This window comes from Urocitellus parryii, chromosome 6, assembly GCF_045843805.1.
Source record: "Urocitellus parryii isolate mUroPar1 chromosome 6, mUroPar1.hap1, whole genome shotgun sequence".
Taxonomy (NCBI): Eukaryota; Metazoa; Chordata; class Mammalia; order Rodentia; family Sciuridae; genus Urocitellus; species Urocitellus parryii.
In genome coordinates, this window is record NC_135536.1 from 185068286 (window position 1) to 185091804 (window position 23519).

Below are 23519 nucleotides of genomic sequence, written 5' to 3' on the forward strand. Positions count from 1 at the left end.
ATTCCTACCATCAGGTCACCAGCCCGAGACCACAGCAGCACACACCATAGGCTGCGTGATATCAGACACCAGCTGCTTTATTGAGCACCAGATTTTCAGGAAGTATTGCCTTAGGGGGAGGGTTTCAGAATCATCCATGCCATCGGCAAGGGCCCTGGTCCCTGGCCAGGGCACATAATCAGAAGAGAGATGCAGCCATCCCGAGTTCTGTGATTATACAGGCTTGAGAGCATCAGTAGCTCTTAAAATCAGTCTTCCTGGAAGGAATACAGGTAAGAATGTTGCTTGATCCCAGAGTTGTGAAGACTCCATCCACAGGGTGAGGGCTTGGAGAGGGGGCCATGCTGTCTTCAGGGGTTCTGCCCTGCTGGTCAGGTCAGAGAAGCAGAAAGATCAGGCCAACACTCACAGTCCCTGGATACTGTAAAACTCAGAACTCCAAAACCAGGAAGGAGCTCCCTTCTTTAGATGGCAAGGAGAATAAGATCCCTTTCCAAGGCCACAGGAAGGAGGGAGCAGAATGAGCCAGGATCTGGTCCAAAACTCTTGGGCTTTGGCTTTAGACAGCCTTAGAGATGCCTGGAGTTTGGGACTGGCCTTCACAAGTCTGCCCTTGGGCTGGCTCTACAGAAATAAACCCATCGGTTGAAGCTGTCACCAACCCTGGCCCAGGAGCCAGGCACTCATTGCCCATTCTTGTTATTGCCTGAGAGAAGAAGGGTTCTTAATAGAAGTCCCAGAAAGTTGTAGAGCCAGGGTAAGGCAGTTGCCCAGATAGGAGCATACCAGAGGCAGCTGGCAGCATCTTGTAGGCTCTGTAGAGCTGGTCAAGGAGCTCCTTCTTCTCATCCTCTGGGAGGAAACTGGACTTTGCTGCGTTGATGTTCTAGAAGGGCCAGGGTGACAGACCACATAGAACCAGACAGCAAGGAAGGGAGCCCTTGGCAACCTACTGGTAGTCCATCCTCCTTAGAGCACGGGCAGGGAAGCTCAGGGGAAGGACTTGTCCCGGGTCACATGGCAGCAAGTGCCAGAGCAGAGTGTTCTTAAAGTGGCACTACATGATACGGGATGTGCGGAGAATGTTGGAGACTTGGAGATTCTTGGAAGTGTGGGGCCAGAGACCCTTGCAGGGAGTAATGGCATCATGTCCCCAGGATCCCGGGCTCAGCCTGGGATCTAAGAACACATTTTTACAGCTAGGCACACCATTCTGGGGAAGGGAGTCTTTGAAGATGCTCTGCCCAAGCAGAGGCTAAACCCAAGACTCCACCACTAAGGTGTCCCCTCAGCAAAAGGCAGCTGGCAGTAAGCTTGGCTTATGGTGGACTCCCATCAACAAATCCACTCCCACCCACTGGGGGGTCCCAAGCCCTGGACATGACTGCAGGCCTTACAAAACACTGAGGCCCAGGGCAAGAGTGACAGCTCACAACCACTCACCAGTCGCTTAAAATCCTCCTCGGTGAAGCCCATGTCCTGTTTGGTCATGTGGTAGTCAGTGTCCAGGGTGGACTTGAAGATGAGCGGGTCATCTGAGTTGAGTGAGTAGTTGGCCTGGTCGTTCTTGAACCTGGGGTGAGGGAGGGAGAAGAGCCTCCTCACTCTCCTGTGAATGGTCCCTGCATGTTGGTTCCCAGCCCCCACGGATGGTCACAGCCTTAGACCTGAAGGAGCATATTCTGGTAGAGTAGGAAACACATCACAGAGCTCAGGGGACTTTGTCCAAAGCCACCTAACTAGCAACTTAAGACCCTAATGTATCCCATCAGTCCAGAGCCAGGCAGAGGAGGGGCCTGATGGGAGAGCAGGGGCTGGGGCGCTGAGAAAGCAGTGGCCCTCCAGCCACCATCCTCCTGCCCATGCTCAGGGACGGTGCTCCACACCCTTCCCCAACCAGTCCTCAGTCCCCTCCCTCCACTCCCCTCTTGGCAGCATCCCTGACCTGACCCCTGTCTTATTAAATGTAATGGAGTTTTCCTAGCTGTTCCCTTGTTTGACTTTTTTTTTTTTAATTTTTAGTTTTTTAATACCTTTGTTTTATTTATTTTTTTATGTGGTGCTGGGGATCGACCCTCGCAGGTACTAGGCGAGTGCCGTACTGCTGAGCCACAATCCAGACCCTCTTTCGTGGCAGAATTTGACACTACTTGAAGTGCTTTCCCTAGATTTTTGTTGACACTTTTGGTTTTCCATCTACCTATGTCTTCTTCCTGTCCCTTGAATGTTCCTGGCCTCCTGGAACATAGCCTCTGGCCCACGATCTCCTGGTGTCTTTGCTTCCCCTTTAGGCACCATGACTGTGCAGATGGCTCCTGAGCCTTCATAGCCCGAGGGCTGTCTGCCCACATGCCCCGGAAAGCCCCCACTGGGGCACCTCGACTCCAGATTCCCAAGGCCAGCTGGGGACCCTCGCCATCACACACTCCTTCCCTTCACTAAGCGTGGCAGGCAGGCCAGCACTGGCCACCATAGTCACTCTGAGTTATGGCTGTCCTCATCCTCCTCAGGGGAAGGCAGCTTGGCTCTCCCAGAGTCTGACACCACGTCCCAGCACTCAGTCACAGGACAGAAGGGCTTTGGCCTGAGAGCCGGGAAAGTGGAACCAAGAGCACCCCGAGGCCCCAGGAGCAGCGTACACAGGCAAGACTGACCTTGCAGGCCCAGGAAGAAGAGAATGGAAGTTTTCCTCCAGGTTGTGCGTTTTCTGCCATGACTGGGGGAGCTATGGGCCCCAGCTCTGCCAGAGGGTAGGTGGGTGACCTCAGCCAAATTCTAGCACATCTGAGCTCCAGGTTCCCCGTGTGGAAGGTGAGGACAGCTAAGCTGCTTCCCAAAGGGATCCCACAGCGTGGGCCAGTCCCCAGCCCTGCACTGCCTTCCCATCCTTGGTTTCCCAGGAACAAAATCAAATGGATCCCGGGACCAGACCTCACCGAATGACAGCGTGCTCCGTGTTTGGATTCCAGGCGCCTGTGAGGTAGCTAGACCAGGGGCACACCTGCAAGAGCAGGTTCGTGGCTGGCAGGCAGCCCCAGGCTGTGCCACCCTGTCCCTGCACCCTGGGGTGGCCAGGGTCACCATTCTTGCTGGCCTCCATGTGGCTGAGCCCTACAAACCCTCCATGCCTAGCACTGGAACACCCACTGGCCGCTCCTGCCGGCTAGTCTGCTCCTCAGCTCTTGGGACCCTCCTGGCTTTCTTTCTTTTTCTTTTTTGTTTTGCGTTTTTTTTTTTAAAGAACTTTATTTTATTTAAATTAATTTTTTTTTTAATGTGGTGCTAAGGATCGAACCCAGTGCCCCACACATGCTAGGCAAGCATTCTACCACTGAGCCACAACCCCAGACCCACTCTCCTGGCTTTCTATTGCTCTGTCCAGGAGGGGATGGGACAGCCAAGACCAGCTCCCCCTACCTGTTGGCCCCCTCACCTCAAAGTGCATGTTTTCCTGCAGCAGCCTGTTGTAGAGGGCCTCGTCCTCCAGGGTGTGGTAGCCATGTCCCACCCTCTCAGTCTTGAGTGTGTCCACAGCCTGTGGAGCAGCAGATGGGGCTGAGTAGGGAGAGAGGGTGGAGGGAGGCAGGGAACAAGGGCCACTCCAGGGCCAGTGGCTCTCACCTCTCGGACCACCTCTGCAGAGCCCACCTCTCCGGCATGGACAGTGCGGTGGATGCCGCTCCTTACCGCCTCCTGGAAGGGGAAGAGCCAGTCAGGACCAACAGGCCCAGCCTTTCCTGCACTTTGGGTTTGAGTATGGGCAGGTTGAACTGTCCCACCACCAGGCTTGGCTGCTTCTACAGCACTGGGCAGCCTGGTCTTGACTCCCCCAATCACCATCTAAGTGCTCGTGGCTCTCAGTTCTTCCACAGTTACCATGTGTCGGGAACTGTTTGAAATGGTTTGTGTACACCATCTGAGAGTCATAGTATTATAACACCCATCTTACCGAGGGAAACAAGCTCAGAAGAGCTAAGTAGCAGGACAGAGGCCAACCAGCAAGTGTGGAACCAAGGAAACAGTGACTCAGAGAAGAGACAGTCTTGCCCCAAAGTCACACAGCAAATCATAGGCAGATGCAGGTTTAAACAGGACTTCAGTGCTACATAGGACTTTCCTTTATACCCAATCCCAAGCCCTCAGCCCAGCCAAGACACATTCAGGGATGTAGCAGGCCCTACACTCCCCATCTGTGTGAGTTCTTCCTAGAAGCTCACCCAGGGCCAGCCTCCCCTTCCACAGGCCCACCTCATAGGCCTCCACATGCCCCGGGAAGTAGCTGCTTCCTTTGATGGTCTCATCACCAGCCAGGTCGATGGCCACCACAGTATGATGCTGGTACTTCTTACACAGCTCCACCACTTCCAGGGACCAGTCTGTGGTGAGACGCCCACCAGGGCTCCATCAGCAGCATGGTGGAGCGGGATCCCTCAGCCCTCCTACCTGCTGTCCTATGCACCCATTGGAGGCCAGCACAGGACAAAGATCCCAGTGTTTTTTCTCAAATCCTGGCTGCTGAGTCAACCACATGGCCTTTGTCAAATTACACTGCTCCGCGCCTCTCACTCCTCCCTTCCCAGAGAGAACCCACTACCTCTACACAGGGATCTGGTGAGGCTTTGCAGAGGCCATGTATAAAGTACCAAGGACAGAGTCTGAGCTGTTCCCTCACTCAGTGCCAATCAGTCCCCCCAATTAAAGGGGATGACACAGAGCTTAACATTGTATCTCCAATGCAACTCACACTGGTATTGCCAGCCATACCACGAATGCATGTGGTACCCTCAGCTGTCGTCATTATGATGTGTTTACAAAGAATCCATGAACACAAGCTTCAGAACCACACAGTTCTGGATTTAACTCGGGGCTTTGTGCCTTCCTGAGGGGACAAGAGCCTTCGCCTTTCTCTGCCTCGGTTTCCCATCTGTCAGATGGGAATAAACCACGTAGTCCCACCTCAGAGCTGCTGCAAGGGCTAGAGACAAGGCATGTGAATCGCTGCCCAGGGTGGGCCCTGCAGGTTGGCACTGACCCTTGGCTTTGTTCCCACAGATTCTTAGGGTGGAGGGATGAGACGAGCACGATCCTCTTGTGATAACATGTCACTGAGGCCCAGGGAGGTGACGTGACCTGCCTGTCCAAGGTCACACGATGGGGCTCTGCTTCAGATTTGATCAGGTTCAGGGACAAGGACGTCCTCTCAGCAATCCCAGAAATCAGGCCCAGGCAAGGGTTCTGTGGCCTGGGCAGGATGAGGTTGGGCCCACAGGGTCTCATGGGAGAACTATGGGCTATTTATCAACTGTTCAGGCTCCTCTGGTTTTGAGCTTTCTGCAGGTCATGTAGTTAGTTGTCAAGGACTGGTTTTCTCAGGGAGGACAGTGTCACCAGGAAGTTTGGAGCCAGCCTAGGAGGCCTCTGGTGACTTTGGGAGCTCCAGGACCCTGCTGATGTGCTCAGGGGATACCATGGGGAGGAGGCCACGTACGGCCCCATGGCCAGGCAGAAGATTGGGGCCAGGGTCAGGTGGGCAGCTGGGCAGGCACTGATGGTACTCACTGGGCTGGTGGCGCATGCAGCACAGGATGGATCGCACTTTGATCCCGAAGGCTTGTTCCCCCTCCTTCAGGCCCTGGCCCACTATGTCCACCACTTCATCTGGGGTGAGGTCCCCTCTATGTGGAGAGGAGTAGTGATAGCCTGGGGCAGAGGGAAGGCCTGGGATAGCCCCCACTGCCCACTGCCTCTGAGGAAAGACAGAGAGGACCCCGAGCCCCAGCACCCCCTGCCAGCTTTCTTGGAGCAGTCTGGGCACTTCTAGATCCCGGTGTGGGGGTGTAGGCCACCCCTCCCCACCTCTGGGTGGAGAGAGAGCATGACGAAGCTCAGCCTGGGGATTACTGCCTTCCACGGGGATCAGAATCGAGGCTCTGAAGGTGGGGCAAGTGGGTTCAGGATGTCACTCTAAATCCACGGGGGCCCAGTGAGGGGGAAGAACAGGCCAGACTCATTCCTACCAGGGGATTGAGCAGGACCCTTAGAGCTGCTGGCTAAGTGACAGCAGGCCTGCATCCAGAGCCATGGGCGTGAGACACAGCCAACAATTTTGTCCAGGGTAAATCATGAACCTCCAGCTGAGGGAGGGGGACCATATCTCTATGGCCAAGTTAAGCCCATCTTCATGAGGCCATGGATCAAGACCAAGATCAAGTTCAGGAGCTCCCAGTGGTCCTGCCCTCTGACCTCAGATTGGTGGCACAGACCCCCTCATCCCAGCTCCTCTCCAGGGCTGTCACTCACTCAGCCTGGTTCCAGGGAATCGGTTCCACTTTGGAGTTGGCCAGCAGGTGTGGGCTGTAGCGCACCTCCACATACACCACGCCCTCTTTGGCCTTCATCTCCACAAACTCATAGGCAATTCTTTTGATGGCTTCTCTGGAGCCTCTGGGAAGGGAAGAACAGGGTTGGGACCAGCCCGCTGGGAGCTCCAGGAACAAATGAGGCTGACCCCAACCTTTTCTGGCCCCCAATCCCTCATTCCCCAGTCGCAAGCTCTGGGCATCTGCTGGGTAGGATCCCAGACCTGCAGCTCTACTTCCAGGCCACGCCTACCCTGGTTTCACCCGTGGCCGCTGGCTGGCCTGTCTCCATGCTTACCTGGCACCCCACTCTCCACACAGCCTCTGGAGCAAGCTTTTGAAAATGGAGCCGGGGCTGGGGTGCAGCTCAGGGGTGGTATACCTGCCTACCTTCCCCCAGGCCCTAGGTCCATTCCCAGCACCACAAAGACAAAAAGGGGATCAAAGAATATTGCTCCTCTCCTCCAGCCGGAAGGAGTGAACTTCAAATTCACGCCCAGCCCACAGGCACGATTGGCTCTCGCCAGGCTTCCCAGCGTCTTGCTTCTCACCCATTCTCTGAGGCCACCAGATCTTCTTTCTGGCCAAGGGCAGTCAAACTTGGTCATTTCCACTTCAGGCCTTTGGGTAGCAGCCCCCTCCACCAGAGGGCAAGTCCCCTGCCCTGGCCCATCCTGAAATTTTTCCTTCCTTTTACAGTATCCTGGCCTGAGTGGCCTTCCCTGACCACCTGCTTATAGGAGGGTCCTCTGTCAATCTTCACCCCTCCTCTGGGCTTCATTTTTCTCCACGGCCCTTATCACACTTGAGATTATTTATCACATGGCTTTTAGAAGCCACTCCTGTCTCCCCTACTAGAATCTAGTCTCCATAAGCTGCGGAAGCCTGAGAATCGGTCATGGACTTATCTGCTGTGTGACTCTGGTTATTCACCCTCTCTGACACATCAAAAGTTATCATGAAGCCAGATGAGCTCAATATCAGTATCCTACCTAGGCCAGTGCTTGGAGCAGAGCCCACAATGCTAAAAGTATTTTGGCCTGAGAGCCCAGGTGGGAAGGTGTGCCCTGCCTGGGAGGAGGGGTCCTGAAGGCAGAGGAGGCAGGAAGCTGGCTCCTCCGGGGACAGGCCAGGGCCCTGGGCCTCAGACCTGCCCTAGGGAGGAGGCTGCTCACTTGCCCCCACACACCTGGCCACTGCCCCTCCCCACAGCTGTCACTCATTCGTTCCCCAAGAGGGTGTTGAGTCCCAGCACTGTGGCCACATGGTCCTAGGCACTGGGTGTGCTGTGGGCAGGAGGGGAGGTCCCTGTCCCGTAGAGGCCGCTATCCAGCAAGAGGCCGGCCAGCAAGTGTGTGATGCACAGTAGGCCCCACGACACCAAGAAAGCAGAAAAGGCCACTGTGACTCTCAAGACTGTAGTCAGGGAAGGCCTCACTGAGAAAGGGACATCAGAGCTGAGATGTGAAGAAGGTGAGTTCCAGGCAGAGGGATCAGCAAGGGCAGAAGTCCCAGGTCACAGTGTGCCTGGTGTCCAAGGACAGGGGAGGAGTGAGCAGGGGACGTGGTGGGGTGAGGGTCAGGAGGTAAGGACCCAGAGCACACAGGCTGTGCCCTTGACAGGGGGCCCTTGGCTTTTACTCCAAAGGACACAGAAGACAGGGAACTGGGGCAGGGAAGGGGCTTAGATGTGAAAGGGTCAATGAGACTTCTCTGGCACTGTCCCATGCCCACCTCTGGACACTTTTCATGGCTTAATAATGTCCCCACCCACTCATTGAGTCAAGACAGGCAAAAAAGAGCCTCAAACCCCTCCCCGAACCCAGGCCCCGGAAGCCAGCCTCCGCCTCACAACACAAGGCCCTGAACTGAGGGAGAGAGCCCTGGATTCATGGCATGCTGGCCTTTGACCCCATGTCTTCTCTGGACCTGTTTCCCTGGGTCTAGATAGGGTGCAGATGGGGCTCCCTGTCTGTCATCTGTGGTGGTGGCATGGGGGCAGGGAGGACAGACTTTCATGGACCACGCAGCTCTGGTCAGATGGTATCTAATGGTCTGCCCAACTCAGGCCACCAGGTACTTGGGCCTCTTCTGCCTAGTGAGATGGGAGCTGCCCAGTGGCATGGGAGATGGTGGCCTCATGAGGCACCACAGTGTGGGCCGGAGCTCCACTTGTGCACCTGTGTGGTCGGCATAGGGGTATTGTGGGGAGAAGAGACACTTGTCCCTGCATGTCTGCTCACCAGGCCATGGGCAAGGGCAGAGGTACCTTCAACACTGAGCCCAGAGGTTTCCAGCAAGGAGTCAGCAGCTTGGGCCCACCTCGTCCTTCCCCGGATTCTGCGCTCTCTCTTGTCTCTCAGCAGCCCGTCTGGGTCACCTCACACACCCTCCTCTCTGGCCCATCTTGCAACATTTTCCTCAAATCTAGCATGATGTCCCACACCTCTGTCCCTCACAACAGGCCACCCTTCCACCTCTAGGAAGCCTCCCCAGACCACCCCACCCTGTCTCTTGTCTCCTGAGTCTACAGGACTGAGTGCTAAGGCAGATCCTTGCCTGCTGTGGGGCCCTCTCCTTGGGCCAGGAGGTCTGAGACATGACCAGAATGAGGATCGAGGCATGACTAGGGTGAGAATTGTAGCTTCTCCCTGGCCAGTTCTGTGGTCCTGACAAGCTCCTTCACCACCCAGAGCCTCTGCAAATGAGGGCCATGTTTACCTTGCAGGACTACTGACAACTCACAAACCCAAATCCAATTCTGTAAGCTGTACATGTATTATACTCTTCTTTGCCTAAGAGATTTCTGCTGTTAAGAATGGAAGTCAGGCACAGTGGCACACGCCTGTGGTCCCAGCTACGCAGGAGACTGAGGCAGGAAAATCACAAGTTCAAGATCAGCCTGGGCAATTCAGTGACATCCTGACTCAAAATTTAAAAAAGGTTGGGAATGTAGCTCAGTGGTAGAGTGCCTCTGGGTTCTACCACTAGTTCTGCAAAAACAAAAACAAAAAAGGAAGCAATGAGAGCTACACTACACAGGCCCCAGTGCCTGGTGTCTACAGAGGGAGTAATTATCTTCCAATTTTCCAAGTGAGAAGGATTTGCTGAGGACAGTGCTGGGTCCCTTCCAAATTCCAGGCCTATTATACAGATGGGAAAACTGAGGCCCAAAGAAGGTAACTGCCCCGTGTTGCTGTTACTCCACCCCAGAGTCTGAGATTAGCATCAGCGTTCTTAATTCCCATGTTCTGCCACATTTTTGTAGACATGGCATGCATTTCCATTCATCACATCCACTTTTCAGAAGGGACAACCAAGGCCCAAAGACATTGGAAAGACGTGTCCAAAAGGCCCCTCTGTGGTTCCCAGAGGCTGAGGCCTAGACCTGGTGCTAGGCACAGAGATGCACCCTGCCCTGGGTCCCGTAGGTTGGGCTCACTCACGCGATAGCAGGCATGTAGTAGTCAAACTTGCTCAAGAACTCGGGCAGAGACAGGGGCTTGTCCATGCCAATGATGTTCTTCAGCTCCTCTGCCGTGTTAGCTGGGAGGGCGATCCCTCGCTTCCTGAGAAGAAGACAGTGAGGGTGGAGGATCCAGCCAGGCCAGACGGGGTGGGATGGAAGTCTCCACTTGGAGCCTAGCAGGAAACCCAGGGACTCTCCATCCAACTCCTTCCCTCAGATGGATGGGAAAACTGAGGTCCAGTCCCTATAGAATCAGGACTGGAATTCTTCCCAGACCTTCTGGCCCTAAGCCAGGGGAAGTCAGCAGATCTCAAGAGTGACAAGCAGGGGTTGAAGTCTCCATGTCACATACCTTCCTCGTCCCTGCTGGGCCAGCATCTGCAAGTGCCAGGACCAGCACAGGACTTCTTCCCAAGGCCCAGGAGTGACTAGAGCCAGCTGGTCCTGTGCCCAGGCAGGGGTTATCAGGGGCAATAACTGCAGCCTCACAATGCCTGAGGCAGAAATTGGGGCAGGACTTCCCCTTCCACCCTCCTCTGGCACATCAGAGTGGCCTGCCTGGTCTAGCACACTAGGAGGGGGTGCGTGGCAGCTCCTGAGGTGGGAGGGCTCAATGAGCTGGCCATCCAGCGTAGAGCCCTGTCCCCTCCTTTCCCCAGCTCCTGGCACAGGCTGGATCTTGGCAACCTGCTGAGAATACCCCTGTTGCTCAGAGCCCCCCTTACCCACTGGTGTCCCTGTCCCCCTGTGGCTATGGGAAAGTGGTGCCAGCTCAGGGCCACCTCCTTCTGCAAGTGCTCCTGCCTCCTTCTCCTGTCCCACCCAGACCCTGGCACACAGGCCTCAGTTTCCCCACTTTTAAGATAAAAGGAAAAAGAGAGAGAGAGAGAGAGAGAGAGAGAGAGAGAGAGAGAGAGAGAGAGAGAAAGAGAAAAGTGACAACCAAGGAAATGCTTCCAACATGAGAGACGAAACAAGAGCAGATAATAGTCACTCAGGGAACAAAGCAGGGAAGAGGACATACAAAAAAATCTAGAGGGAACATCCTTAAGGAGTTGAGAAGATGCTGCATCCTTGAAGTAAGATTTTTTTTTAAGGGACCTCAAGGGGCTGGGGAGGTGGCTCGGTGCTAGAGTGCTTGCCTATCACATTTGCGTCCCCAGCACTGAAGATGAACTTTTTAAAGTGTTTTCATATGTAACTGCCTATTCCCCAAGCCCCTGTGAATATGCCCCTTCCTATCTGGTAGACTTAGTTCCCTATGGGGACCCACTAGGCACCACCCAGGTCATGTGGGTGCCCACCAGCCTGCCAGTCAGCCGTCTATGGCTGTTTACTGTAGGGGACAAGGTGACCCTGTGTGGTCCTGGTATATAGAGGACATATGCCTGGCACCCTATGATAACCCCCAGTGTCCAGTCTCCCACTGCTGGCCAGCTTGCCCCAAGGTCACCTCCATAGGTCCATGTCCAGTCACTGGACCCTGCAGAGCCTGTGGGCAAACGAGCCATCAGACTGTGTGAAGACAATGACTTTGATGGTGGCCCTGATCAGGAGATGGGGAGGCCAGAGTGGACACTGGAGTCATCTGTGCACATGGGGAGGTCATTCTCAGGGCCAAGGGAGGGAGTCAGAGCAGGACACCAACAGGAGGAGAGAGTGGCCAGGTTCGGAGTGTGCTTTGGAGAAAGCTGACAGGTCGTGAAGGAGACTGAGAAGAGGTGAAAGAGGCCCCTGGAGAAGGCGGAAGGAGTCCCGGAGCTGAAGGAAGAAGAAAGGGTGAGAAGAGAGTCACCGAGACAGGAGACGCCTTGGGTTGGATCTTCAGGCCACAGGCCCGTGGCTCCCCCTCCGAACTCCACACCCATGTCCAGGCCCCTGTCTGCTGACTCCAGGCCAAACTCCAGCTGGCACCTGCCCACCCTCTCTCCAGGGTCCACAGAGGTGGCAGGAGACACGGGACATCAGACCAGGGGCCATACTGACTCCTCCCTCCGTTTCCCCACCACCCTGCCCCTGCGCTCTGGCCTTCATGCTTTCGCTAATGAGCGCTCTCTGACCCCTTCGCAGTGGTGAGTAGATTCAACCCCATTGTCTCACCCCGAGGACCCCGCTGGGGCTCTGTGGCAATAGTGGGCAGCACCAAGTTGGCAAAGGGCAGGCAGAAATAAGCCCAAGATGCACTCCATTCGCTGGAGCCATGAGGTGCTGATTGATAACACAATCGTCCTGAGCTGTGTATGGGCGGGAGGCCCTGAGCTAAGTGGGTTTTCCTGCGCTACCTCTCCAAAACCTCCAGCTGCATGTGTAATGGTGGAGGACATGGACTGGGGTCCGCCTCCTGCTCAAACCTCTGCCCTGAGTTTACCAGGCAAGCTATTGCATCTGCCATGGCTCTGTGTCCTCACCTATGAAGTGGGGCACCAGAGTACCCACCTCTCGAGAGCATGAGGCAGAGTGCTGAGGAGTGGGTGGAGCACCAGCAGTGCCAGTGTGCCCGTGTTACACAGCTAAGGAAATCACACCAGCAGCCTCCAGGGCAAAGGGTCACCGGAAGAGCACCAAGGTGGAGGGAGCGGCTTACCAGAACAGTCTTGGGGAGGTGGAAGAGGTGCTCCCGAGTCAGGGACAAACTCTCAAGGGCCACTAGTTCTTTCCTGAGGGGCAGGTGCCTGGACACCTGAGAGGATTCTAGTTTACAGGATAGAACATTCAAGTTTAGATCCAGAGCTGAACTTTTGAAGATCATGGGGGAGAACTGAGTCCTTCCAGCTCCAAACAGTGAGTCGGCAGCAAACAGATGAAGGATGCAGAGAGGAGCGGCGGGGTGGGGGCATCTCCCAGACAGCCCCAGAAGAGGCCCTAGCTGACCTCAACCCATAGAGGCCAAGTGCACAGAGAGAAAATGTCTCCACAGACCACCTTCTTCTGCCCATGGGCTGGCTTGATTCCCACAAGGATCCATAAAAAACAATGACCCTGGACTTTTCTAGGAAATTTTGAGGAGCCGTGGACTCCCTCAACCTCTGGGGAGGCAGCTCCTGGCTATGGACTTACCTGCCGTAGTATAAGATGGTTTCAGGCTTGATGGCTCCATCCAGGTGGACATGCAGTTCTACCTGCAAGGGGCAGAGGGAAGAGAGAGGGGACACCCATGGGTGCATGAAGAAACTTTCAGGGGTTGTTAACGTCAACCATGAGGACCACGGGCCACCACTGCCTGGACACTGACCACATGCTTTGATTTAACCCTCACCATGGGGTGGGCTCAGCTGCTATCTCTCTTTCACAATTGAGGACACTGAGGTTCCGAGAGGTTAAATTTCTTGTCCGAGGCCATGGAGCAAGCAATGTCAACAGGAACCCGACCCAGGGCCCTGCTCCTAATCCCAGCCAGGCAATGGCAGAGCCAATTCCCAAGATTGTGCTCTTAACTACAAGGCCAGCCAGGGTCCCCTGGGAACCCTTGAGCCCCAGCCACCTCTCAGATAGCTCCTCCTCTCAGCCACCTGCAAATCCAAGTTCAGCAGAGAGGACTAAGGACTACAGATACCACAGTGAGAACCTGCAACATTTAAAAGTTCAGGCTCCACGTTGGGGGAATTGATATTCAGCAGCACGAGGTCTTTCTAGTACTCTAGGTAGGGTACTGGATACTTGGTGGTCTTGGCGATCACTCCCCATGGACTCAGTCTCATCTCACATCTTGTACACAAAGCCAAGACTACCAGCAGGGGCTTGGAGACCACCCATCTGGCTTTACTCTAGTGCTGCTCCTTCTCTGGCTGTGGGACCTCAGACAAGGTGCTTGATATCTCCTAAGCCTCAGTTTCCTCAATTCAAAAACAATGGGACTTTACACCGCCTTGTCTAAGAAAAATTGTAAGGATTTATAAAAGACACTGTGGCGCTCAGGTATGGCCCCAGGGGAACAGCCCCTGCCTTTCAACCAGGGCATTCACTGTGAGCTGGTAAGAGGCACGGCAGGTGCCGGGAGACCGTGGGCTAAGGGACTTTGCCTATTCCAGGTCAGAGAGGAAACTTCCCAGGCCAGGGAATAATTAAAAAAAAAAATCCCCACTGACAACTCCACCAGAAAAGGACCACCTCTAGAACTTGGAGGCCCAGATAAGAAAGTGAGGTGCCTTGGTGAGGAAGAGCAGCAACTAGGGAGCTGGCCCTTACAGAGGAGACTTGGCTGGGGCCCACAGGACTGGCAAGGACCAGAGATGCCAAGCCTCCCACAGGCAGGACTCAGGGTGTCCAGATCTCTCCTGAGTCTTCCACCTGGTGAGGAACAGCAGTCCTCACACCCAGACTTGGGGTCAAGTTAGCTGTTGGGTCCCTGACCAACTAATTTAATTCCCACCCCTGGCTAAAGCACACTCAGCATTAGGACCCTGTAGCCCAGAGATCTGTCAAGCAGCTGTGTGACCTAGAGCAAGTATCCTCCCCTCTCTGAATCTCTACTTTCTTATCCTTAACCCTCATAAGGCTATGGGGAAGATATAACAGAGGGAGTTATACTATTCTGAGAGCATCACGCAGTGACAGATGGCATCCTGGCTTCTCCGTTCACTTCCCGTGTGACCTGAAGAAAGTCACCACTCTCTGTGTCTCCATAACCTCACCTGTCAAATGGGAAGAACAATATGCCTTCCTCCTAAGGCTTCATGAGGTCAACCACATTAATGCACCTGGAGCACCTGACACACAGCGACACACAGCAAAAGGTAAACACGAGTCCACCGCCAACCTTTCACTAAAAAACAATGCCAGGTTAGATGGCCCACACCTGGAGTCCCAACAACTCAGGAGGCTGAGGCAAGAGGATCACAGGTCCCAGGCCATCCTGGGCAACGGAGAAAGACCCTGTCTCAAAATAAAATAAAAAAAATTAAAAAGGGCTGGGAATGCAGCTGGGTTGTAGAGCACCCCAGAACAGAAAAATCAATCAATTAATAAAAATTATGTAGCACTGCTGGGTGCTAGGGGTGCAGACCAAAGCAAAAGGGATGAAGTCTTGTTCCTGTGTCACATGCGGTCCAGCAAGGGACAGAGGTATCAAACCAATGTCATGTGGATAAATGTGCAGTCTCAAACCAAGAAGGCCCCTCAGGAAACACAAGCATAAATCCTGCAAGAGTAACAAACCAAAGAGCCGAGCCCACGGAGGAGCTAACTAGGCAAGAGTCAGGAGGAAGGCAGGAAGAACATTCTGGGCAGAAAGAACAAGAGAAAATGGGATGTATGGAGGAACTGAAGGTCAGGTTCAGAGAAGGAGGTCCTGGGAGAGGGGCACTGCAGGGCAGGACCAGCCAGGCAGGCTCTGCAGCCACAGGGAGCTGGGCTTTCTCCTGAGGCCATGGAGAAGCCATGCAGGGCTCAAAGCTGGCCAGAGGGAGAGGGTGACAGGGTCACGAGGTAGACAGGGGAAAATGGGGACAGAAAGCTGTCAAAGGAAACAAACCCTTCAGAGTAGGCCTGGGTGGGTGGTGATTCCCACAGGCTAAGGCAGAGATCCTGGAAGACAGCCAGATCCTAAGGATGGGGACTGGGATGTAAAGAGAGTGGCATGGCTGGCTTGGTGCAGCCGGAGCCACCTTTGAGACATTTGAGAAAGTAGAGGCTCAGGGAAGGGAGGTCACCTTCTCTGTCAACTGTCTCACAGACAGAGTGATACCAGGGTCAGGAGGCGCTCTGAGACCCAGGCAGGAGATGGCACCTACAGCTGCAGTCAGAGACAGCACGTTAAGGAAGGAGAGGCTTAGGCCTAGGCCCAGGCCTTGATAGGCCAGCACTCCAGGGCTGAGCCAGGGAGGCAGAAGTAGGAGGCACAGAGTTGCCTGATGAGCAGCAGGGCCTGGCCATGGGACATCAAGGGGGAGCAGTGCCCACCAGGTCAGCATAGTGGGATCTTGATGCTGACTCCCCTAAAGCTGTCTATAGCCCAATCCCCAGAACCTGTAAAATATGACCTTATATGGCAGAATATGGGACTCTCAAAAATCTTGAGAGAAAGTACTTTCTCTGGACAACCTGGTGGGCCTTGATGAAACCTTGTGTCCTTATCACAGAGACAGAGATAGGCACCCCACAGGAAGTAGCACTGTGATCACCAAGCCAGAGACCAGTGCTCCTGAGGCTAGAAAAGACAGAATGGGACCCCCTTCCCCAAGTCCTCAGAGGGTGAATAGTCCTGCTACTACCCTGATTTTGGACTTCTGGCCTCCAGAACTATAAGGGAATAAATTTCTGTGGTTTTAGGCTTCCTGGTATGTGGTAATTTGTTACAGGAAACACATACAGCCAGGCCTCCCCAGAAGTCAAGGGTAGGCGGGCAGGAAAACACCCCTTGGTTTAAGAATGTAGACACTGGAGACCCTGGAGTCGTTCTCAACCCATTAGGAGCACCAGGGGACCTTCAGAAAGTCACAAATGCTCGGGCCCTAGATCACTCACATCACAATCCTGGGGGTGGGCTCAGGCCTAGTGTGTGTGTGTGTGTGTGTGTGTGTGTGTGTGTGTGTGTACAAAAGGCTCAGCTGCAGACTGAACCCAGGGCTCCTCCACCTGCTAGGTGAAGTGCTGTACCTTTGAGCTACACCCCAGCCCTACTGTCTTTAAAGATCTACTCTTTTTTTTTTTTTTAACATGCAGTCAAGTTGAGAATAAGTGCCCTAGAGAGGCCTAAGCAAGGGCCGAATCCATACTGAATAGGGAGGGGGGGGGGTGAGTAAGAAAATGGAGAAATTTTTGACTATTTCATAAATTTTATAACTGAATGGGAAACAAATGGCCTGTGAGAGGGCAGGAAGTGGATGTGGGTTCAAGAGAAGTTTGTTTTCTTTGAATTTGGTCCTAAACCTTGGAGGGGATGATGGAGGCTGAGAGATGAGAGCTGTTAAGAGGCTACTGAGAAATGAGGCTGGGGGAGGGGATCCCATGGCACATGCCGTCTAGTACAGGGGACAGGGGTCAGGCAAATGTCACATGGATAAATGTACAGGCTCAAACCAAGATGGCCCTCAGGAAATACAAACAGAGCCCTAAATGGAGAGCAACAGGCCAAAGACCTGAGCCCAGCTGGAGGCCAGTGGTGGCCTCCCAGGAAAGCAGGCCTCCAGCAGCAGTATGCTGAAGGATGAAGAGGAGCCAGTGAGGCAGCGCAGGAGAGGGAGGGGCAGGAAGAGCATTCCAGGCACAGGGAACAGCACTGCAAACTCCACGCAGCAAGAGAAAATGGGGCAGATAGAGGAACTGAAGCTCAGGTTCAGAGAAGGGGGTCATGGGACAGGGGATGTTGCCAGGCAGGACCACCCAGATGGGGCTCCTGCCACCACAGGGAGTTGGGCTACTTCCTTAGAGCCTCTGAGAGCAGGGAACTCAGGCAGTGAACAGGAAAGGGGACATGAAGGATCTGTGAGATGACTTCTGGGAAAAGTGTTTAAATGCTAATGCAAGAGAGAGCCAGAGCTCTCTTCAAATGGGTACAGCAACTGACAATGTTCAGCCTGGTGATGGCCTAGCTCAGCTTGGAGACCACAGTGACCTTGCCAGGGTCACACTGATTGATGATGGTAGAGCAAGGTTGGAACCCAACTCCTCCCGCCTCTGAGCTAGAGTCTTGCCCACAGGCCTCAGTCCCTCCCTGGCCCTCCTGCTAAGCCTGTGCCTGGCCTCCTGACCTCTCTGGGGAGCAATCTCACCCTCCTTCCTTGTTCTCATCCGCTGACCTTTGGCTTATTTATATAACACATCTGTCTCCTTCCTCTGCACTCACCACAGCTGGCCCAGGAAACCTTCCCTGGGCTGAGGTGCAGCCTCAGCTCAGAGAGAAGCAGCCTCAGTTAGCAGCAGATGCTTACTATGTCTGTCTCAAGACATGCGAGCCAGCCAGGTGAGGCCCAGGGAGGAGCATTCCCACCCTGCATCACCCTATGCCACCAGTTGTCAATGGCAGAGCCAGAGTGAGGACCCAGGTCTTGGACCCCTTGCCCAGATACTCCCAGGTCTGACTCAGGCTCCTGACAACCACAGGGACAGCAGGACGGGCTGCAAACCAATCAGATGTCTTCTCCTTGGCTCTGAGCCCTCCCCCATCCCAAAACAACCCTGTCTTGTTCTTATCCGCTGACCTTTAGCTCATTTATATAACACATCTGTCTCCCCCCCCCGCCCCGCCTCCCCATGGCAGGGACCTTGTCTGTGTCGTCTTGCTGTACCCTCAGTGCTGGCACAGCACCTGGTACTACAAAACATGCTCAAATGACCCAGTGATTGCCATCTCCTCCCCTGCGCCACGTCTGCAATGCCGGGTCCTCTCTCTGCTGTAAGGAAGGGACTGACTTCCCACCTTGGGCCTGGTAAAGAATCCAGACAGGGCCTGACCAGCCCTGGGGGCCTCAGCACTGCAGCCAGAACCCAGATGAGCCCCAGGTGCCGACTGCCAGCTACAAGCCCTTCCTTCCCAACTCTGCTCTTGGCAGCAAGCTGGGTGGTGCCAGGGGTCAGTGCCTCATGCCCCCATGGTCTCTCAACTGAATTTTTTTGGGGGGTAGTTCAGGAGGCAGCAGCCCTGAGTCCACACACAGTTTCAGCCCTGCCTCCTCCAGGAAGCCCTTCATGCTCAGCCCACTCTGGGCTTCTGCAGCTGCTAGATACAGAGTAGAAGGTGCTGGCCGAGCAGTCCCTTGGCACCTGGCTGAGCTCTCTGTTGCTGCCGTGAGCCTCCCCAGAGGTTTCCCAGATGGCAAGATGTGCTTTCTGCTTAAGGGATACTATGTGGGGCCACAGCCTAGAAATGACCCAGTTACTCCCACTTTTTAGGTGACCAGACTGAGCCTCAGAGAGATCAACATAAGACTGATGAGTGTCAGAGACTAATGGATACCACGGCCAGAAATTGTTTTGACCCTAAATCCAAAAGTTTTCACTGCTGCAACAAGCCCCCGGCACCCTGTGAGGCCAGGGCTGGGTATACCATGGGAAGTCAAGCAGCACGACTCACAACTCACAACTAGGCTGCAGCTGCTGCTGCTGCTGCTCACTAACCAACAGCAGCTAGCCCTGGCGTCCATGCTGAGCCCAGGCTTGAGGTCTGTGAGATGCATGTGGGTAAAATTCCCATTTTACGGGGAAAACGGAGGCACAGTAAAGGAGTTTGTTCAAACTCCCTCACTAATAAATGGGAGATCAGGACTCAGACTTGGGCAACCCAGGCCCTGTCTAGGGCTCAAGATCAAATCCTTAGCTCTTCTACCTCCCTCAGCTCCTAAAGCCAGATTACAGGCACCAAAACCACAGTGGCTATCTGCCCCCACAGCTGCTCTGGGACCTTGGTGCACTTAGGGGTGAGGGTGAACCTCCCTCAGCACCATCAAACTTCACCTCGGGCTCCCCCATACCACTGTGGTCCAAGGTCAGAGCATACTGTCACCTTCCCCGACTTGTCCTCCCACCCAAGCATCCTGAGAGGGGCAAGATAGAAATCATCTCAGAATGCCTGGGCAGAAGGACAAGTCCTCCCAGCTCCCCCCACCACACCATGCTGAGGTTGGATGTGGAATCATGAGGCTGGCTGGCCTCCTTGCTCCCTGTGTACCCACGAGTCAATTCCCCTCTCCGGGGAATTGTCCTTTTCTGTCAAACAAAAGGTTTTAATGAAACCCCATCTCCTTCATTCATCCCCATAGTAGGCAGGCTGTCCTGGTGGCTCTGGTTACTAAAAGGCACTGAGAGCCAGGACAAGAGCCATCAGAGGCTTTGTCACAGGGATACAAAGGAGTGCCATTCTGTGGGTGGGGAGGCTTTCCAAAGACCCTACAGCTAGGACACACACACCCGAGGGCCTGCCAATCACTGCAGAAGAAACACTGGCACCTCAGTTTTCCCCGAGAACCCCAGGACATTGTGTTTTGGATTTTTTGTTTGTTTGCTTTTGTTGTTGTTTTGGTTTTGGTTTTTGGTACTGGGGTTCAACTAACTTGCCCAGGCTGGCCTCAAACTTGTGTTCCTCCTGCCTCAGCCTCCTAAAGCCAGATTACAGGTATGTGCTCCCAAGCCCAGAAAGACATTGGTATTTTTCAATCCACTTTATGGAAGAAGTAGCTGAGGTTCAGGACTTGCCTATCTGAGGATGTAATGGTGAGGCAGGTATTCAACCCTGGTGTATCTCAAGTGCAAGGCCAAGTTGCCACCCTGATTCTAATTTCTCTGCCCACACCCTCCTTCCTCCTTCCACCCCCCCACCCCCACGGACAAAGTGGAGATGACAATGTAGCAAAACAGAAAACGGTTTATAGCATTCACTTGAGTTTTAGGTCCATCTGGGTTCAAATCTAGCTTTGCTGCTTTCTGGCTGTGTGACTTTGGCAAGTTCCTTCCCCTCTCTGAGTCAGTTTCCTCATATGTAAGGCTATGTGAGCATGTAATGAGTTAACATATATGCAAAGCAGTTAGAACTGTGCCTGGTACAGAGTAGATATTTAAGTGTGTGAAAGAAAAAGCACACTGGTGCTTGGTCCCAATCCCTCTGCATGGGGAAGAGATAGCACAGCCCCTCCCCAGCCTGGGCGCTTCACATGCCAGTCTACAGCTTCAAGGTGCTCAGATTTTGTGTAGCATTGGGCAAGTTCCCTCACCTCTATAGGTCTCAGTTTCTTCATCTATAAATGGTGATGAAGACATCTGCCTTGTTGGGTCATCCAGAATTCTGAGGAAGAATTGCCAGAGGGTACCCAAGGCCACTCACAGGACAGCTATTGTTATAATTACAAAAATGGGTGTGTGGTCAGCCCTGCCCTCCAGGACAAATAACACCTGAGGACCACAGGATTTTCTAACCCTGCCTCCTGGGAACAAAGAGTGATAAGGGACATACATCTACCCCCTTGCCTCCTTCTCCAGTGCCCAGAAAGTTCTTGGGACACATTTGTTGGAATGATCATCAAATGGGATAGCCACATCCGAGGGCCTTGCTTCTTAAAGGTGTCTGTAGACCAGAGGCAGATGTCCCCAACCAAAGCCCAAATATTCAAACACTCAAAGCCAGTTGATTTGGGTGCACATGAAGTTTGAAAAGTACCACCCATGCTGCCCTCTTAAAGCTGGCCAGGTCCTGGGCCCCAGTGAGTGACAGGTTTGAGAAGCTAAAGAACCCAGCAAATGCCCGTCCCAGATGTCTGCACCTAGATACCAGCATCCCCATCCCCAAGGCTCCCACAAACGGAGCTCAGGAAAGGTGGTTAGGGGCTCAAAATTTCAAAGCCACCTTCCCTGGTCTCAGATCTCAACTCAGCTGTTTTGAACTCAGGCCTAGTTAAGTTCTCTGTGCCTGTTCTTCATCTCTAAATGGGGATGAGTCTGGCTGCTTCACAGGGTCATTGCCAGTATCCAATAAATTCTTGTAGTTACTGTGTTTAGGCTGGTGCCTGGCACAGAAAAACCAGCCCTCGGTAGGTGTCTCCTGTGATAACGGGTGGTCATACTTATTATCTGATCACCCACAGGAAGGCCCAGTCACAGCAGCTCTTCCCTGCCCTCTTGCCAGCTCAATGACACAAGATCTGTCATATCTCAGACATGGCAGGTGACATGCCATCTTTACTCTCAAAAGCATCCAGACACCCATGCAAGCAAATGGTGCCCTATTCCTCAGATGTGGAAACTGAGGCTCAGAGGGAAGAATGACCTGCCAGTAGGAATCAGATGAGGAGACTGGATGAGACCCCAGAATATGAACCACAGTATGAGGCCTCCCTATAGGACTGATAGAAAAGTATGACCAGAGTCAAACTGGTGCACATACCAAACACTATAGAAGTGTCACCTGTTATTGGCTCCATAATTTCCACTTCACACCCAATCGAGGGGCTTCACCCTTATTCCCTTAGATTCACATCAGGGGATGGTGGTTCGCAGCCCAAGGGCAGAGGGAATCTAAAGCATAAACATTTTAAAAATAAAAAATAAATGCCTTCAAAGGCAAAAGGCACTGATGAGCAGCAATGATGGGCAGGGGCTTCTAGACAAGACGCTATGGAGGCCTGGGTTGGGGCAGTAGGGCTGTCCAGACACTCCTTACTTCTGACAGGGTGTAGCGGAGCATTTTCTCTGTGGTGGGGGCATCAATAATGGGGTCCAGGCCTGCCTGCTCCTGTCTCCCCACCCTGTGCCCCATGATTCTCACTAAAATTTTTGTGATATCCACTGTCCTCTCTTGGATAAGTTGAGACCAGCTGCAGTTGACTAGGTCCCCAGGCCTCTCAGTCTCAACACCCTATTGGCTGATTCGCAGGACTTGGGGGACTCCTGGGACCCGCCCCTCCCCATACAGAATCTGTAGGGCTCCAAAGCAGGCCAAGTGGACCCATGCTGACTCTGCTGTTCCCAAGACGCCACAAAGACTCCACAACTGGCGGGCGGAAAGAGCAGGGGCTCTCCCTTGGGGCCAGGGGCCCTGTCCTGGCCCCAGTGAATCCTACTGCAGCCCGAAGCCCAGGTTCCTCAGTCCCTTGGCCCCAGCATAGGAAGGGGCGCGCCGCGCTCGCTTCCCTCCCCTTCCTGGCTTGACTCAGGGTTCATCCCATGGGGGCATCCACAAACCTGGGCTCCTAGGCGTGGGGAAAGCCATTATAAAGTTCACTGCTGCTTTGATCCTCAGTGCGCCCTGGCTCAAAGCTAGGTGCCTACAGATGTAGACCTCAGGACTAGGATACCGCTGAGATTCAGAGACGCCCAGCCCCTGCCTAGGTTCACACAGCTGCTCAGTGCTGCGACCCGAGGCGCGCATTTGGCAGACGGGGAGGCAGAGACCAGAGAACAAGTCAGGGGCAGAAGCAGAACCGCAGGCCGGCCAGGGACGCCCGCGGGTTCTGGACGCTCCCTGCCTCATTGCCGCCCACTGAACACCCGGAGGCGAGCCGAGACTTGATCCTAGGAAAGAAAGCGCCCGCAGGAGCTCCGGGGTGCTTCTGGGGTGAGCACGCCTGCAGCTGGGCCCCCTAAACCCCGACAGATCGGGAGCCAGACCCGAACCCGGAGCCCCGGCCCGCGCTCACTTTGGGCTTGTCGAAGGTGGGCCTCTGGGTCATGGTGCCAAGCGTGTGTCCCGACGCTGCTCCTTCCGCCGAAGGCCGGTGGGTTTCCTCTGGCTCAGTGGCAGGTCTCGTTCCCGGTGGCCCTCACAGCCGGCTCCCCGCCACGCTGCTCTTTACCGGGCTGGGCCCCGCCCCGCCCCGCCCCCCCGCTCCCAGGCCCCGCCCCCCGCTCCCAGGCCCCGCCCAGCCCCTCCCCGGAGCCCCAGCCTCGCGGCCTCCGGGCCCGCGCATTTCCTGGTGTTCCGGACTCCGCGTTCTGGTGGGCTGTCACCGACCCGAAAACTCGTGCAGAGCCACCTGTGGGCTCGGCCGCAGCCGCCTAGCCGGGCTCTGCCTCCTCCCCGGCGCTTCCAGCAATAAACCACGCTTCCACTGCTGCCTGGGCGCCTACTGTGTGCAGGCTGGAGCTAGAGGTGGCCAGGTTGCGGGGGGCGGGGGGGTCGGTGGGGTGAGGGGACCCGTGAGCTTCGGAAGCCTTGGAGGCTTGGGTCTACGTGCTAGATCCAAGCTCGCTGCAGAATCACTGGACAGAACTGTGTGATTAGAGAGCTCCAATGGATGGGTCACGGTGGAGAAGCCTCCAGGGCGCTG

The 23519-nt window shown here is 54.5% G+C and overlaps 1 protein-coding gene across 3 annotated transcripts; it reads right to left on the reverse strand.

The window, feature by feature from the left end:
* Positions 1-93: 93 nt before the first annotated feature.
* Positions 94-23023, reverse strand: LOC113178976 (adenosine deaminase). 3 transcript variants are annotated; one of them, XM_077799748.1, is made up of 12 exons: positions 22890-23023; positions 12886-12947; positions 9806-9928; positions 6301-6444; positions 5560-5675; positions 4249-4376; positions 3622-3693; positions 3434-3535; positions 2937-3001; positions 1444-1573; positions 787-886; positions 94-364 (listed from the first exon to the last, which is right to left on the reverse strand). In XM_077799748.1, the coding sequence occupies exons 1-12, from the start codon at positions 22920-22922 to the stop codon at positions 351-353; spliced, it is 1089 nt and encodes a 362-aa protein (XP_077655874.1). In that variant the 5' UTR covers positions 22923-23023; the 3' UTR covers positions 94-350. The 3 variants fall into 3 exon arrangements, with proteins under 3 accessions (XP_077655874.1, XP_077655873.1, XP_077655872.1); XM_077799747.1 differs by having other exon boundaries at positions 94-367; XM_077799746.1 differs by having other exon boundaries at positions 94-886.
* Between the last annotated feature and the right edge of the window lie 496 nt (positions 23024-23519).